Raw genomic sequence first — 17,358 nt, forward strand, 5'->3', positions numbered from 1 at the left:
TGGGCTGGATTTCACAAGTATATAGCACAGGAATAAAGAAAAATAAAAAGGAATTTTTCTAACTTTAGAATATGAAATTTCTGTTTTTTCACCAAAATCATAGTGAGACTTTTGTTCAGAACTTCTCCTCTATTTATAAGCGCATGGACATTGTATGATCAGTCACCAGCAAAACCCAAAATCGGGTTTTCTAGATCCACGACCCCAAGTCCAAGTCCCATCATAGACATTTAATATTATTTATATAATATTATAGTGCTCCATGGCCTAGTTAGACTACGGTCTACGGACCACAACCGCAACCACGGCATACTCGGTCCAGCTTAGTGCATGCGTGTGATCCACACTTAACTCTCTACCGGCATACACCCAATTAAGAGTTATAAATGTACATATAAACCATATAATCATTAGCTCCATCCGATGTGGGACTAAACACATATGGTAAAATTAAATTACCTAATATATATGCCGAATTGCCAAAACCCTTTGATTGGAATCTATACATTGAGAAGAATCCTATAGAGTAAGAATTAAACAAGAGTCCTAAAACAAAACTAGGGAGATAACGTTTTAATGTTTCGAAACTTATCTAAATAATATATTATATTGTATTATAATTTTATTTATTTTATTTTAAAACAAAAATCCAACAGGACAACTTATGAAGAATCTACTAAAAACCAATTGGGCAGTGATACAAGGAGCACAAAAAAAAGGATGTCCAGCTACATTACATTTGGTGTGATCATACTGTAGGAAAAGTCCTCACCATAGGCAAAGAAATCACTCAATTATTTCCTACTATTTTCCCTATGTTGGCAATGATGATAACAATCACTCCAAATTAGAAGCTTGTAACTTAAAACATGATGCAGCTAAAAGCTAGCTTCTTAGTTTGTCAGATGAACATGTAGGGCGATATTGTAGTGAGACTATGTCTCATATTGGATGCAGTCACCAATTATAACTTCTATAGAATTTTCTCTTTCTTAAAAAAAAATGTCTCAGTTTGCTATCTCTTGGTTGTTTGGTTTAACCGGTTCAGCCGTTCAGGTCTTGCTTAGAAAGGTAACAGGACAGGATAAGAATATAGGATAAGCGTACGTAGGAAACAAAGTGCCAAGCAGACCATTCGAATTAGTTCTTCCATGGCAACTAGCCAACTCTGCTTCTCTGCTTCCCTAGTATCTGCATTTATACCTTTCACGTTGTCTTCTTCAAAGCCAAGGTGGTCTCAGGAGGAACAAGCTATAAGCTTCACTGGGTTAACATCTAATAACAGCCTTCCCGGGCTTGCAATTCCATTTGAGAGGCGGAAGTGGGTGCGAGCTCAGGCACAAGGTCATGATCTCTTGGGAGATTTTGGCGCCAGAGACCCTTTTCCCGCGGAGATAGAGAGTAGATTTGGAGAGAAGGTATTAGGAAATGTCGATACAGAACATAAAATCCTCATTCCTAATATCTCCGCTCTATCTCTAGCCCAACAAGAATGCAGCCCTATTTCTCCTTTGCAGCTTCCCATGTCGGAAGAAGATGCTCAGAGGCTATTAAGAAAGGTAAATTGCAATTGCCCTTTTGCTTTCTCATTTTAGGAGTTGGCTGCAGTGAAGGGAATTTTGATACGCGTTTGCAGTTTTAGTCTTAGAAACAGTGTAATTTGAATTGCCCAATTTAGATATTCATCTCAAGAGCTACAAAAGTTGGTAGAACTTCGGTGCCCCTTTTCAATTTTCATCCCCAAATTGTGTTTTGCACATTTTATTGCTGTCATAGTCTTAAAATGCTGTCCTAAACAGTATTAATATAAAAAATTAGTAAAAATAGAATATTCTGTCCAAAGCATTATAACACCAAACCCACCACAAAAAAGAAAAAAAGAGGAGGGAAAATAAACCCAAAAAGAATGTTGTCTAAAACAAGATTTAAAGAAAAGTATAATTTTTTTTGTTTCAAGCTGATACATGTATTGACATATAAGTATAAATTTGTAGAAGATAATGGAGTTGTTTCAGTCCCTTATCCTAGCTAGTAGTCCCTTGAGTAGGTAACTACTGTACATGTGGAAGTTGATAAGAGTAAGAGAGAACAGATTAGGCAAAATCCGGTTAACAAGAGTTCGAGATGTGCTTGTAGAAGTTGATAATAGTAGGAAAGAAATGCGATAAAGGACTCCATCAGTCAAGAGAGATTTGATGGTGGGTGGCTTATCATCACGCCTCAAACTAACGGGACTCTCAGCCACAATAAGTTTGTCCTGTAGTTTTTGAATCATAGTAAAGAGATTCACAATCTGATTATGCATGGAGACATAGTGGAGCTGCATGTCCTTGCAGGTGGCACAATCACGGATGGAATTCCATCTAAATGTGTTACACTCAAGCATGAAATACAAGATTGATAGAAATGCTTGTGGTTCTGCTATTTTTTCACCGAATTGGGGGAACTCAAGAATGTAGATTCCGAAATTCTTGAGGAGACTCTGGATTCAAGTTAATTAAGTGGCTGTGACCGCAAGAGCACATATTTAAACTCAGTGCCAGACAGAGAGAAAACTGGTCGCTTCTTGGCATTATAACGGATGAGATGTGCACCCTGATAACTGCAGTAAACAGTGAAAGACCCAGTGATCATCCACACTACAGCCCAATTGGTCTCCATGTACATTGGAATGGGCATGAGGGGCCCTGTGGTGATGAATAGACTACGGCTGACCAAACCAACACTGTAAGATTCATTTGACAGCATCCCAATGAGTAGTATGTGGAGAGATACTGGGGGCCTCCAACTCTGCAATAGAAAGTAGCATCTTTGAAAGGATCACCTGCATGAGTACATAACTTGGTACCAGAGACAAGAAGGATAGCCAATGGTCTTGCACCATCCATGTTAGTAGATTTAGGATATCAGAAAGATAGTTGGGAGAGACAGAGACCTGTCAGGAAGTGGTCACCATGGGCCCCAAGTGATGGAAAACCCAATTTTAGGGTTAGGGTTTCTTTGATGATTTCCCTAAAATAAGGGTTCCCCAGAATCTTCCAATAAATAAATCTAAAATACTATGGGATGTTTGTGGATCTCTAAAGAACTTATGGAAAGCCATAGAGAAAGCCATAGAGACAAGTTAGGACTAATATGGATTGTTGACAAGTCACCCAAGGGATGGTTTGAGATACCCAAAATTAATATGGGATGAACAAAAATAAAATTGGATGGATAATATTGTTAAATTAAGATGGGATCATGGGAATGGGTTTAACAAAATTATATGGGATGGAAGGGGATTAAGTTTGAGGCTTAACAAAGTTTTTATGAGTTGGATCTTTGGAAAGAGTACAAGAACTTTTCTATCTCTTCCTCTTCCTTCATTTTTCTTTTCTTGTCTTTTTTCTTTTCTTTTCTTTCTTCTTTTTTCGTCCTTCGTTCTTTCTTTCTTTTCTGTTTTCTGATTCTGCCACAAGGAAGAAGAGATAGAGAGAGGGCTGAGAGGGTTGGAGAGGGGAGGAGGGGTGTCGTAGGGGTAAAAGGGGAGTGGAGGGGAGGGGTGGGAAAGGGCCTGCAGGATTGTAAGGGTTCGGGCAAGGAGTTAAGGGTGTTGTGGGGTCCTAGGGAGGCAGCTGCCTAGGGTGTGGCAGGTAAGGGGAGGGGCTGTTAGGGTTGAGTAGAATAGGGCAGGGGAGGGGAAAGGCTTGTGGGGGTTAGGGGAGTGGGGGAGGGGCTGCGATTGAAGGGGAAGGGGTGGGGGAGCCTTGCGATAGTAGGGGAGAAGGGGGAAGGGGCTGGGATTGCTTCCTTACCTGGAAACTTGTTGAGAGCATGCTGGAATTTCTGAAGAAAAGTGCCAGACAGAGTTTGCTAATCTTTTGAAGAAGAAACTTGACTTAAAATCTGCAGCAGCCCCCTCAACAGGAACTACAGTCCTCAACTCAATATTCTTTAATCAAATAATCAGACTTCAGAAACTTTACAAAGGAAGAATGGCTATTTATAGCCTACTAAAAGACTCTAAAACTAGTTGGGTTTCCTTTATAGATTTGGATCCCCTTACACTTAATCTCAACCATCCAAAATAGTAATAAAAAATCTAATGGAATCTCTGTGAAAATAGATTTCCTCCTAATACTTAAATACTAAAGGAACTCCTCTTGTAAATAAAGACTATTAAGAATCTTATCTTTAAAGAAGAGTCCCAAGACTCAAGAACTCTTAACTCATCAAACTGGACTTCCTAATTGACTGAAACTCGTAAAAAATTAAAATTAAAATTCTGAAAATTGGAATTGTCCTATAATTAGGGCTGGACTGACCAAAATACCCTTCTAAGAGGGTTTGGCCAGCCCTAGGTGGGCACTTTTTGGGTGTCCGTGGGCTGACTTCAGGGTTTCAGCCAAGGGGAGATTTTGGTTCACATCACCAATGGAGTAAGGCAATTTGCAAAGATTGTTCTGTGCAATCTGTGTGCCTTTGTTGGTGGGAAGAGAGGGGAGGGTGGTTGCCAAGTTACTAATTACTATAATATCGTCCACATAAAGAAGTTAGATACGGGTGTCAGCATGGTTGTAGACTGGAAGTTAAGAATCATCTCTAGAAGCACAAATATCAAGCCCAAGGTGTGAAAAGCTGGAACCAAGCCCAGGGGGCTTGTTTAAGGTTGTATGTGGCCTTGTGCAAACAGTAGACATGATCAAAGTGTTGGAGATTGACAAACCAGTTAGGTTGTACCATATAGACTTCTTCCAAGATGTCATTGATGATGGCGTTGCTGACATCCAGTTGTCTGATTGGTCAATCGTGATCTGCTGCAATTGATTAAACAAAACCCTTAGTAGTTGGCTTGACAACCAGGCTGAAGGTATCATCATAATGGATACCAGCTTGATGATGGAATTGCTGACCAACTATGGCTTGAATTGATCTAAAGCTACATTGGATTTCTATTGAACAGGATATTCCCATTTGCATCCCAAAATTTTGTGATGTGGCATGCCTGGGATCTGTGTGCCACTGTGGAGAAGGGCATGAGATTCCATAGACATGACAAGGCACCAGTCAGAGGGCTTATTGACTTCAGTAAAGCAAGTTGGTTCAGTGCTATAACAACATGAAATGCAGTTAGAAGCAGGTAGTTGGTGGCACAAAGAACATGAGGTTTTTGGGTCCTATCCTAGGTGACTACGAGGTGTACACGGCAGCTGGAGCAGTTGGAGTATTGGTGGAGTAGAAACCACCAGGTAGATTGGAACCACAATATAAATAGGTGGTGGCATGGTTATGCATGCATGACAAGAAAATTCAGTGATATCTCAATAATATCGAGTTTCTTTTGGACGAGATTGCATATGAGTTCATATGTAGGTCATATTTCTATATATCTTGGTTATCTTGAGATTTCTGAATTTTAATGTAATTTAATGCTTCCCGCTCAAATCTGATTTTGATTTCAAAAATAAAATTTAGAGGTGGGAGGTGCAGGGGGTGAGGATACAAACAATGCATTGGGAATGGAGGTATAGCCTAGTTGCACTCTGGCTGTATCATGAACTGGCGCTATCAATAGAGGTGGATGCACTGCATGAAACAGGAGTCAATGTTCATCAAATACTGCATGGCATGAGGTGTGGACCTGCCTTCAGCGAGATCGGAGCACCTATTGCACAAGAAGGATGCATTGAGCACTGTGATATTCCATTTTATTAAATAGTTGAGGGCAAGAATGGTATCAAGCACAACTGAGTTAGTGCATGTGCTGGTTGAACTGATAGACTTTTCTGTCTGGAAGGCATTTGAGTTATGGTTCCTTTGGTGCATTGGCATGAGCAGGCAGTGAGCATGCTGTTTCAAAAGCATGGCAGGTGTTTGCACTCGACTTGGTGAACTTGTTGAGGAGCTTGTGGAGAAGTAATGCCAATGTAAATTGCCTTTATATAGAAGAAAAGAATGAGGTTTGAATTTGCAATCTCGGTGCACCATTAATTTGGGTGATCTTTATGCTAGCACTAAAATGAGTTTCGAGTCTTTTGACAAGCTTAGTAAATCTAAGAGAGGTAGAGGTAACCCCAACCCATCTTTGAAAAATAGAAAAAATAATGACATGTCCATAGAAATATGATCGAAGTCTATAATACTTGAAACCCATAGATGTAGAACAAGGGCAGAGCCCCAAATTTCCAGATGCCCAACAGAAGTTAACAAATCCTACAGGGCTAGAACAGAAAAATGGCAAGAAAGTGCTTTTGGTGTATTGAAATTAAGAAGAAAAATACTCTAAAAACCAGTTGTGCAAGGTAACTGATTATGGTGGATATTGCAGAGGATCAGAGATGCAGAGTGTCCAAGGCTGGGATGCCAGATGATTGAGGGTAAATGCTTTTTAAGACACTAGGTGACCGTGGAAGAGCTGATGTTGAAATGCAACAAGGTGAGGCAGCTGAACAGGTTGTAGACCATTAGAGGTTGGCCCATGGAGCATAATGATGCAGTTATTTTTTAGTACAAACAGAGAAGAACAGAGAAAAGAAGGAGACGGAGAGTTTGAGGAGAAAACAAGAGTTTACTTTACTGATGCTTCATCCGTATGCCCTGTTTACATTTATATTCCAAAATCCAAACTATGATCTAGATTCTTCCACTTGTCTTCAGATCTAGATCTACAATCTGTTTGTAACTGATCACTTACAATTAAGCACTAAGCTGAAATACAAAGCTTTAAACCAAATTACAGATTATAATCCTTTAAAAAGGATGGTTTACCAGTCTTACGTGTGGACCTTCGTGGGTCTTCCTATGGATGGACAATTGAAATATCTTCACTCAGCAATTGAGTTGTATCAATCCCACCCCTATAGGAAGCAACCTTGTCTGCAAGGTTGAAGGAAGGAAACTGCTTGGTGAAGTCAGAAAGGGGGACCCAAGTTGCTTCAATAGGGGACACACCAGCCCATTGCACCAAGAGCTGCTGCACAACAGAACCCAAGTGCTGCACCTGGCGAGTTTGAAGAATAGCTACTGGGAAGAGCTCCTCAGGAGGGAGAACTGGTGAGATATCAGAGATAGGTGCAGTTCCCACAGATGGCTTGAGAAGAGACACATGGAAGACAAGATGAATCTGGGATCCTGGGGGAAGCAGTAAGCGATAGGCCAGTTCGCCAATTTTCTGAACAATCTGAAACGGACCAAAGAATCGTCTTCCCAACTTGGTATTTAATCACTGAGCTACAGTAGACTGTCGGTATGGCTGCAACTTGACATAGACCCAATCACCAACATTATATGTCTTTTCCAAGCGATGTTTATTAGCCTGATCACGCATCCTGGCCTGGGCACGTTGGAGGTTACATTTCAAATCAGAAAGTAACTGATCACGAGTGCGTAACTCAGCATCCATAGAGGTATCAACCGAAGAGCTGGGTATATGGTGAGCAATAGTTGGAGGGGCTCAACCATACAAAGCTTCGAATGGAGTGGTGTTAATTGCAGCATGATGAGAAGTATTATAACAGTGCTCTGCCAACCCTAGGTACTTCGTCCATTGGCTTGGAGCATCCGCAACATAACAGCGAAGGTACTGTTCAAGGGAACGATTGGTTACCTCTATCTGGCCGTCGGTTTGAGGATGGTAGGAGGTGCTGAAGGCCAAGGTGGTGCCGTTGAGGCAATGTAACTCACGCCATAAGCTGCTCAAAAATGAAGGGTCTCTGTCGCTGACGATGGAGCATGGAAAACCATGGTGTCTAATGATTTCAAGCATAAACACGGCTGCAAGTTGTGAACTAGTAAAAGATGTGGGCAAAGGATTAAAGTGAGCATACTTGGTGAGACGATCGACATCTACCCAGATAGTGGTTTTGCCCTGTGATGCTGGTAATCCAGTTATGAAGTCCATGGACAGGTCTTCCCATACTTGCGCAGGGATGGGTAGGGGTTGGAGCAGACCCGCAGGTGTCGTTGGAGGGACCTTCACCTGTTGGCAAATTACACAACTTGCTACATACGCCTTTGTATCTCTGGCCATGCCTTTCCACCAAACATTGGCAGAGAGTCGTTTTAGAGTCCTGATATAGCCGGCATGTCCACCAATGGGAGAATTATGAAATTCTTTGAGTAACACCTGCTGCAGAGAGGAGATTTTGGGTATTACCAGACGACCGCGGCGCAGCAATAAACATTCCTTAAGTCAAATTTTGAAGGGAGAGTAGATTCAGCTGAATTCTGCATGATAATTTTCTGCAACTCCAGAGATGCTGCAACTTCTGCTCGTAATTGAGTTAAAAATTCTGAGGCAGGGGAGAATATAGTGAAAGCACAACAGTGTCTTCAGGGGCTCTAGATAGAGCGTCAGCTCCTTGGTTATCTCTACCCAGCTTATATTGAATTTCATAATCAAAGCCAAGCAGCTTGGATATCCAAAACTGTTGGTCTGGAGTTTGAATTACCTAAATTTAATTCTTTGAGGCTCTGTTGATGGGTCCGAATAATGAAGCGTCGGCCAAGTAGATATTGACGCCACTTAGAAACAGCTTGGACAATAGCGAAGAGTTCTCTGACATATGTGGAGGCAGCCTGCATTCTCAGAGAAAGCTTGCGACTATAATAAGCAATTGGTTTGCCCTGTTGAGATAGAATAGCTCCAATTCCAACACCGGAAGCATCTGTTTCAATTAAAAATTCCTGTTCAAAATTCAGTAAACCGAGTAAGGGTGCTATTGCCATGGCTTGCTGGAGGCATTTGAATGCATGAGTAGCATCCTCTGTCCACTGAAAATTGCCTTTGCCAAGAAGATTAGTCAGGGGAGCGGCAATGCTGGCATACCCTTTTATAATTCGGCGGTAATACCCTGTTAAACCCAAAAAAACTCTTATTTCTTTCAAATTGGTTGGAACTGGCCATGCCAAAATTGCAGTGACTTTATCTTGATCAACGGCTAGTCCTTCTCGCATTACTATGTGACCCAAGTATTCCATTGCTGTTTCACCAAAAGTACACTTACTTTGTTTTGCAAAGAGTTGATAAGATTGTAACGTTTCCAACACAATGTGTAGGTGTTGTAAGTGATCTGCCCAAGACTTGCTGTATACGAGGAGATCGTCAAAGAAAACAAGTAAGAACCATCGCAGGAATGGCCGAAATATGTCGTTCATGGCAGCTTGAAAAGTTGATGGGGGCATTCGTGAGACCAAACGGTATGACGAGAAATTCGTAGTGACTGTCGTGGGTTCGGAAGGCTGTCTTCTCGATGTCTTTTGGCCAAACTCGAATTTGATGGTATCCTGAGTGTAAATCCATCTTAGAGAAGAAAGTTGAACCATGGAGTTCATCGAAGAGCTCATCTGCTGTAGGGATTGGAAACCGATCTCGAACTGTCACTGAGTTTAGCGCTCTGTAGTCTATGTAAAATCCCTAGGTTCCATCTCTTTTCTTCACGAGGAGCATCGACAAAGAGTATGGATTGACGCTGGGCCGAATGATGCCGCTGCAAAGCTTTGTAGCTACCTGCCGTTCAATTTCAGACTTCTGAAAATAAGGGTACCTGTAAGGGCAGACATTCACCGGTTTTGTCTCTGGTAGTAGGTGTATTCGGTGGTCATGTAGTCTAACAGGTGGTAGTGTTGTGGGCTCCTTGAACACTGTAGCATATTGGGCCAAGAGCTGTTTTAAGTCTTCATTAGTAATGGACGTAGAACTTCCACTTGGGCCTTCCAGCTCTAACTTGAATAACATTTCATAATTGTGGGCTTCAACAACTTTTCTCAGCCCATGAAATTGTATTTGCATGGGTGCATTATCAGTTGCTCCTTGTAGCAGAACCGTTTGATTGGCATCTTCAAATTGCATTTTCATCTGTTGATAGTCAAATATAATGGGTCCTAGTGTGGCCATCCACTGTACACCTAAAATTACATCTGCACCATAGATGGGTAATACATGTGCATCGAAAGTAGCAATGTAATCAGGGAAATTAAGGCTAAAATTATGAACTAACCCTTCACATACTAACCGTGTTCCATCTCCAATTACCACTGAAATATTGCGTGCCACTTCCACCGTTAGTTTGAGATATTTGACAACCTCACTCCTGATGAAATTGTGGGTGCTACCCCCATCAACCAAAACCTGAACCGATCGACCCGCTATGAGCCCGGTCAAGCGAAGGGTGGTTGGTGAATTAACTCCCATCATAGTGAACATCTCACGAGTTGGATCGGCAGTTAACCCAGCATCACTGTTGATTTCGTCGGAGTCCAGTTCACCTCCAGTTGCAGCGGTCTCCTCTGATTCCATCAGATAGAGTTGTTTAAATTTGCACCGGTGTCCCGGCGTAAATTTTTCTTCACATGTATAACATAGCCCCTTTTCTCAGCGTGCTTGCATTTTTGCAAGGGATAACCACTTAATCGGTAATGTGGCAGTGGCCGGAGAGATTGCCGGTAGAGATTTGACCGCGGTATAGGACGGCGGCGTTGGTAGCAGAGGTGGCTTGGTACTTGGTAGAAATTGGAAGGATGCGGGGAAAAGCACGCTGCCCCTCATAGATCTTAGATTCATATAACCGTGCGAGTTCCACTGCTTGATCCATATCCATCGGACGACAGGCCATTACCTCATGTCGTATATCAGACCGAAGCCCTGAGATAAAACAACTTACCAAGAACTCCGTAGGTAATTGAGAAATCCGATTTGCCAAAGCCTCATAACGTGCTTGATACTCTGCAACAGAAGTTTGTTGTGTGGATTTTGCAAGCATTGCTCGAGGATCCTCAAAAGGATTTGGCCCGAATCATTTCTCAATCGATCTCTTGAATGCCTCCCAATTTGTGATGAGATTAGACCTATACATCCACTAGAACCACTGCAGAGCTTCACCATCCATGTGAAACGACGAGATCTTAAGTCGTTGTTCGTCCGGTGTAGCATGGTAATCAAAAAACTGTTCAGCTTTAAACAACCAGCCGGCTGGATCCGTGCCGGAAAACCTTGGTAAATCCAATCGCACCGTTTGCGGCTGTACAGATCCGCTATGATAAGAACTGAAAGACTCAGTCGGCAATCCGTTCTTCCACCGAGGCTCTGGTGTTGATGGCATCCTCAATACCTGTTCAATTTTTCCATCGAGAGAGGTTAATTTTAGCACCAACTCAGTTAACGTCTCCCGTTGTTCAGAGTCTTCAGACGCCGTTGCTTGCAGAGAAACCAACATTTCACTGTGCTCCAGAGATGTAGAGCTAAGCTGTTTCACCGATTCATCCATTTGAGCCATTCGAGTTCGTTCCGCCATAGATCCGGCAGGTCGGACCAATGATGCAGTTATTTTTTAGTACAAACAGAGAAGAACAGAGAAAGAAGGAGACAGAGTTTGAGGAGAAAACAAGAGTTTACTTTACTGATGCTTCATCCGTATGCCCTGTTTACATTTATCTCCAAACTATGATCTAGATTCTTCCACTTGTCTTCAGATCTAGATCTCCTAATTTTCATTTACCATCTATTTCAGAATTTTGGTAATTAAGTTTGAATTGTTTTGGGTTTGTTTAGAGTCTTTTATTATGAGTCAAAGTTATCTAGTTTGAGTTCAAGTTGTTTTGAAGAGTCCTAGATAAGATTCTTTATCAAAAGAGGATCCTATCTATTAGGAGTGTGACCAACTCTCTCTCATCATCTCCTTCTGTAGAATATGAAGGGTGGTCAGGTTGCAGAGGTGGACAAAAGAAAAAGGAAAGAAATGATGAAGTGGCAGGTCCACCTTTTAATTTCAACAAATAAAAGCAGTATGAGGATCGCAATTAGGACTGAAAGGCAATTTGATCAAGTTCATATTTTTGTATACCTAATATTTTGGACCACAGGGGTTACAGCTGTAACTTTTGAAAATTTTGGGGGGTTGGGGGCCGGGGGGATGGCATAATGTCATTTGGGCATTTACCAAGGGTGTTCCATGTAATTGACCCTTCAATCATTACTTATTCAATCAAAGGTTCACCATTAAGATCAGATTCTTTTTATCATTCATAAATTTCTAGTGGTTTACTATATTGCCTAAAAAAGAAATTTCTTCATCAGGTGATAGTTGTTCTTCTGATTTAGCACCTGTTAACTTATCATTGGAGGATGCATTCGTTCTAGTGTAGCACATTAATGAAAGCAGGGGAAGGAAAGGTTTTCTAGGCTGGAATTTTTCTGTCCATTCGTTTCCCTCTATAGGAGCAGAAAGAACCATAGCAGTAAAGTTTAATGAAACAACTTCTAATACTCAGAAATTCTTCTATGAGAAGCAGCAGCAGCAGCTTCTAGTTCTATTCTTTTTTAGTTTTATGAAACAATCATATGAAAACTTTTAAAGGCTCTAATTCTAGTTTCCATGTTTCACTAGAAGGCTAATAACTTCAGCCTCCACTTGAATACACTTTTCCTGAAAGGTTTATAGGAGGATTGAAATTCTTTTCTTTTTACATTTTTAACATTATATCCATTGTCCCCCCCCCCCCCCCCCCCAAAAAAAAAAAAAAAAAAAAACCCTTCTTTTCCGTTCTGTGCAGGTAGTTGGGTGGAGACTAGTAGAAGAGGGAAGAAGCCTTAAGCTTCAATGCCTATGGAAATTACAAGGTTTTGGATGTGGAGTTGAACTCATCAATAGGATTTATAAGGCTGTTGAAGACACTGGACATTATCCGAATCTTCACTTGGAACAGCCAAACCAAGTTAGGGCAGAGCTATGGAGTGCATCTATCGGTAGGCAAGACGTCAGAAAACCGTTTACAAAATTTTATTTACTTCTCATCATGTCAGGTCATTCATCATCTAAATTCTGAGTTGCTGGATGAATTTCTTAATGGGAGTGCAGGAACAAAGCTAAATAACTCCAATTAGGTGTACTTCTCATGGGGAAAATAACCTTCAATGTTGGATTGGTTTGAGACCAAACTTGCTACTCGTAACGCTTGATAACCTTCCATTCAGGAAAATTAACCATGTTTGTTATCTATTGTCGTTAGTTCTAATTCCAATGACAATCAGCATGGCATATTTCTTAGAATGAAGTGTTTAATGAACACTTTTGTGGAAGTTCAGGTATGTTTAGTTTGAATTTATGATTCTGGTTTTGGAGATTAGTGTAGAAGTTCTAGTGCCCTTTGCAAATTTCCAAATCATCCATGGTACAATTGCAATCCCTGGAATGTTATGTTCTTAATCCTATGCATGGATACCTTATGCAAGTAAAACTTTTGCATGAACATGTTTTCAAGACTTCTAAGTGCATGCATTCTGATTATCAAACACCATGAAGTTTGATTTGTATCTGTCCTAACACCAAACCATGCAAACTGAAGAACCCTTGCTCTACTACTTATTTTTATCATATGATTTGCATGACCTCTCTAGGTCATAAAACAGTCCTGTTGAGCTCCATTACTTAATACATTGATAAATTGGTCATGCTTGTGTATTGTGTTTCTGTTGACTTATGACATCTCCTGGACTGGATCCACAAGATGGTGGGCCTGTAGCTCTTTGCGCACATGTATTCAACATAATCCCTGACAGTGATGACTTTATTGTCTTGAACGCTGCAAGATTACCTTAAATATTTTATATGATAATTTTATTAACTTCCATTCTTCATTTCTTGCAGGTGGTTTGAGTATGAATGATTTCATTGTAGCTGCCAAGATTGATGAAATCAAAACGTCAGACCTTGTGCCCAAGAAAAGGATTTGGGCATAGTAGTAGTTGTTGTAATTTCTCTTTCACGCTTCATGAAAGCACAGAGATGTGATTGTGCAATTTGTTCTTCCTCTGACTAATTTGAATGACTATATTTTCTACAAATTATTACAGGTGCATTGATAAGGATTGTAGTGCCAAAAGTTACATGATTATGGAGTGTTTGCTTCATTGAATCCTGAATATAGGATAAATTGTATAGGCAATTATTTTTTCTAATTAATGTAGTTAGAAGTTAGAACTTTATTTTATTCATTATTTTAACAGTTTTGCAGGTTTAGGTATCACAATCTCCTGCTATACCTCAACATGCGTATGGTGTAAGTTAGTATTCTTTCTTTCTTTGGAAGTTATTTTTAAGGGTGTCCTTGGAGGGCAGCAACCCAATGAAGCATCTGACAGCCCATGTGCCTGGCACACTTCCCTGAGCAGACCCTAGGATGATGCTTATGAGGCTCATGGGTTCCCAGGCTCCCAGTATAGGAGCAAGATCCTGGCATTTGATGTTATTGGATCACTTTTAATTTGAATTTTCCCCAAACTTGTACCCTGTAAGCACTTGACAATGAGGAACTTAAATTGACTGTGAGCATTATAACCAAATTTTCCTTATGCAGTTCTGTTGGACTTGTTTCTTTCCATTCTTGGACAAGTTGTGGAAAATGTATGCTGTTGTGGAATATGCTTAATCAAGCACTGTTCAATGTATTTTCCATATAACAAATATGTGGAAATGTATTCTCATTGAAATTCTCATCTTTTACGTTGATTCTGACATTAAGGGACCATTGTTATCTGTCTCCAAGGTACATATGAAGAGGATGGTTGATCTGTTTACTTCATTTAGTCGTTTATCCTTTTGGTGCTTTTCTACATCAATAAACAGCAGGTAAAAATGCTCTTTGACATGGTTAAATTTTATGAGGATATACTTGAGCTCAGGCTATAAGATTTTTGTTGGATATATGAGCTTATGCTTGCAGTAAGTAAATTTTATTTTATTTTATTTTTTATTTTATTTATTTATTTATTTATTTTTTTTTGTATTGGCTTATTTGTTTTCTCAGGAGGAATTATCTAGTTTCTATTCAGACTGATTCTGATTTATCATACATAGGATGAGAATATTATTCCAAACAACATCCAAATAGAACTAACACCTAAAACGGAAAGTGATACCAAAGATTGTCATAGAGACAAATCATTTTCTTCAAGCTGAAGATACAATAGCAACCGAAGGAATCTACTTCAGTAGATACTTCGTTATTAGTCATACATGTTTTATCTTTTGGAACTCTGTTTCTAGGGCGAGCACTGTGCCAAAGGCTTCCAAACAAGCAGAGTCCAGGGGACAGGTTTCCTATGCAGTCTTACCCCAACAATTTTTACTGGTAGGCTGTTTCAATGCCTTGACCTCGGGGCTACAACTGTGGTCCACCAACCATTTCGCCAAGGCCTGCCTCGTGTGGAACACTTTTTCTATAATTCTTATTTATTACAATAAGAAGAAGCCTTGTTCCAACTAAATAGGTCGGCTATATGGATTCTTGCCTTCCAATCCGCTCTATTTGAGGTCATACTAGATACAAGGCCTAAGCTATGCATATCATTTCTCATCACCTCTTTTGAGGTTATCTTAGGTCTACCCCTAGCTCTTTTAGCTCCAATCTAGATTAAATCACTTCTCCGTATTGAGACATTTACAGGCCTCCATTGAACATGGTTGTGTCACCTCAAATGACTTTCTCGTAGCTTATCACTTATGGGAGCTGCTCCCAAACCAGCTGTATTATGATTATTCTTTATCTTATCCTTCCTAGTTTTGCAACTCGTCCATCTTGGTATCCTTCTTAACCACATTGTTAAATTTCCATCCGAAGTGCTAAATCTGGTTTGTTTCTTCCACACTAGGTCTTGATATTTGTATTCCCTTCCATCCCACCCGTGATTCTCTATATATTTTTCCCTATTATCATTTACTGTAAAGGGCTTTAAAATGTAATAAAAACTTTGGATAACAGGTGTCTGAAGATTTTCTGTTGAAACTTCATGTTTCCCTCTAGAAAATTCTGTATTTTAAATAAAACGTAACCTCTTAATTGTCTATTACAAGGTTTTAAGTGAGCTTAATCATATACAACACTTAGAACCAGAACCTCAATAAATAAAAATGTAGAGTCCAAGCAGCTTACGGAATTGCCATGGAAGTGATGCTAATGCCATTTTTTAATGCAGTGTCTCATGTTATGGTCTTTGGAACCGTGGGTACAGTATGATTTTCTATCATCTGGTATATTTCTGACACTTGCTAGAATTCATCAATTCCATTTAACTCTTTGATGGAGGTGAAACTGTTTGCTTAACAGGGAATCCATCTGAAATCCAGGGACACATTGTGGAAGCTATGTGCCTATCTGCCATCCTCTTGAGTTTTTATGCCACATTTGGCGCTAGTAGTTGGTGATACGTTCTGGGGGGATATATAGATACTAAAGAGATTATTCAGAACCAGATCTCATGCCACTTTGGATATCCTAAGGTGGCAGCATATAAGCAGATTCAGAACAGATCCTATTCATGTGTCAAGTCTTAGGTGACCTAGTTCACTTTGGTGGTGGAAAATTTATTGGCATAGACAATTCAATGCTGCAGGTTTGAGTGTACAGAGATGATAGTTTTGGAATACAATATAGTATGGTTGTCCATGCAAGCACACGCTGAAAAGGATTGCAACTTGCAAGACACTTTGTCTGGAAGATGTTTGATGTAGAATCATTGCATCCTAACTTAATGTTCTCCATTTTGAGCAACTATGATAAAACTCCACCGTATACATGTTGTTCCACTCCAAATGCAAAATTTTGGACTCAGAATTCAATCTTCCACCTATGCATGCAGTAATGGTTCCTATTCTATGAAATAACATCATACCTTATAGGACTGGCTGTAGGATTATATCACCATTCTCTAAATCTGAAGTTAGTTGGTAAGATTTATTGATCCATGGAAGGTTACTAGATACCTTGGGGAAGCGGGCCATTCATTGATGTTTACGATACAGTTTGATGGAGGAGGTAGCTGTTGTGTCTATTATTTCCATTAAAGCTTGCTTGCCTGATTTTACTGTTTTGATCACTGCTCCTGCGCTGATCCTTTCTGGGTTGGTATTTCTTATGGATGACAATTAGGGGATCGAAATAAGAGCAGATTAGCACTAAACTGAATACTCGAATGGTTGTCAAAGTTAAATTTTACTGGGTTATGCATGAATAAATCAGATTAGTGTACATCAAACCTACATTGTGGTGTTGGATGCTGTATCTGCATAGACTAGTGGAACTCTATTTGATGTTTCTAGCTTCCACCGGATAAGTTTTGAGTTACTGATACAGGTTGAAAGAGTGGATCAAATGTGGGTAAACTATTCTTTGAGTGCAGTAACTCAAAACTTATCAAACAGCTATTCAAAACTATTCTTTAGAGACCAACATGGTGGATGTATTATAAAGTGGGCATCAATTTAAAGAAAATGCCACTAATTTTCTTAATTGTATGAGTATTGAGTAGTTGTCTTCGGGTATGTTAACGATATACCATAATACTAGCATCTCATGCATGTATTTATTTCTCCAATCCTAGCT

General features: G+C 40.1%; 1 protein-coding gene across 3 annotated transcripts; it reads left to right on the forward strand.

Annotated features, from left to right (window-relative positions):
- The first annotated feature begins 1,085 nt into the window (after nucleotides 1-1,085).
- LOC149029090 (Transcriptional coactivator/pterin dehydratase) lies at nucleotides 1,086-17,144 on the forward strand. Of its 3 annotated transcripts, XR_016170773.1 has the most exons (6): nucleotides 1,086-1,559; nucleotides 12,532-12,724; nucleotides 13,626-14,037; nucleotides 14,524-14,606; nucleotides 15,953-16,007; nucleotides 16,084-16,767. XR_016170773.1 is itself a non-coding variant. In XM_089140334.1 (3 exons), exons 1-3 carry the CDS (start codon nucleotides 1,152-1,154, stop codon nucleotides 13,715-13,717), a joined length of 693 nt encoding a protein of 230 aa, XP_088996460.1. In that variant the 5' UTR covers nucleotides 1,086-1,151; the 3' UTR covers nucleotides 13,718-14,686. The 3 variants fall into 3 exon arrangements, 1 of the variants encoding a protein (XP_088996460.1); XR_016170772.1 differs by having other exon boundaries at nucleotides 13,626-14,606; nucleotides 16,084-17,144; XM_089140334.1 differs by lacking the exons at nucleotides 15,953-16,007; nucleotides 16,084-16,767 and having other exon boundaries at nucleotides 13,626-14,686.
- The last annotated feature ends 214 nt before the right edge of the window (nucleotides 17,145-17,358 follow it).

Source organism: Hakea prostrata, chromosome 1 (genome assembly GCF_041222555.1).
Source record: "Hakea prostrata isolate BN-2017 chromosome 1, UWA_Hpros_2, whole genome shotgun sequence".
Classification (NCBI taxonomy): domain Eukaryota; kingdom Viridiplantae; phylum Streptophyta; class Magnoliopsida; order Proteales; family Proteaceae; genus Hakea; species Hakea prostrata.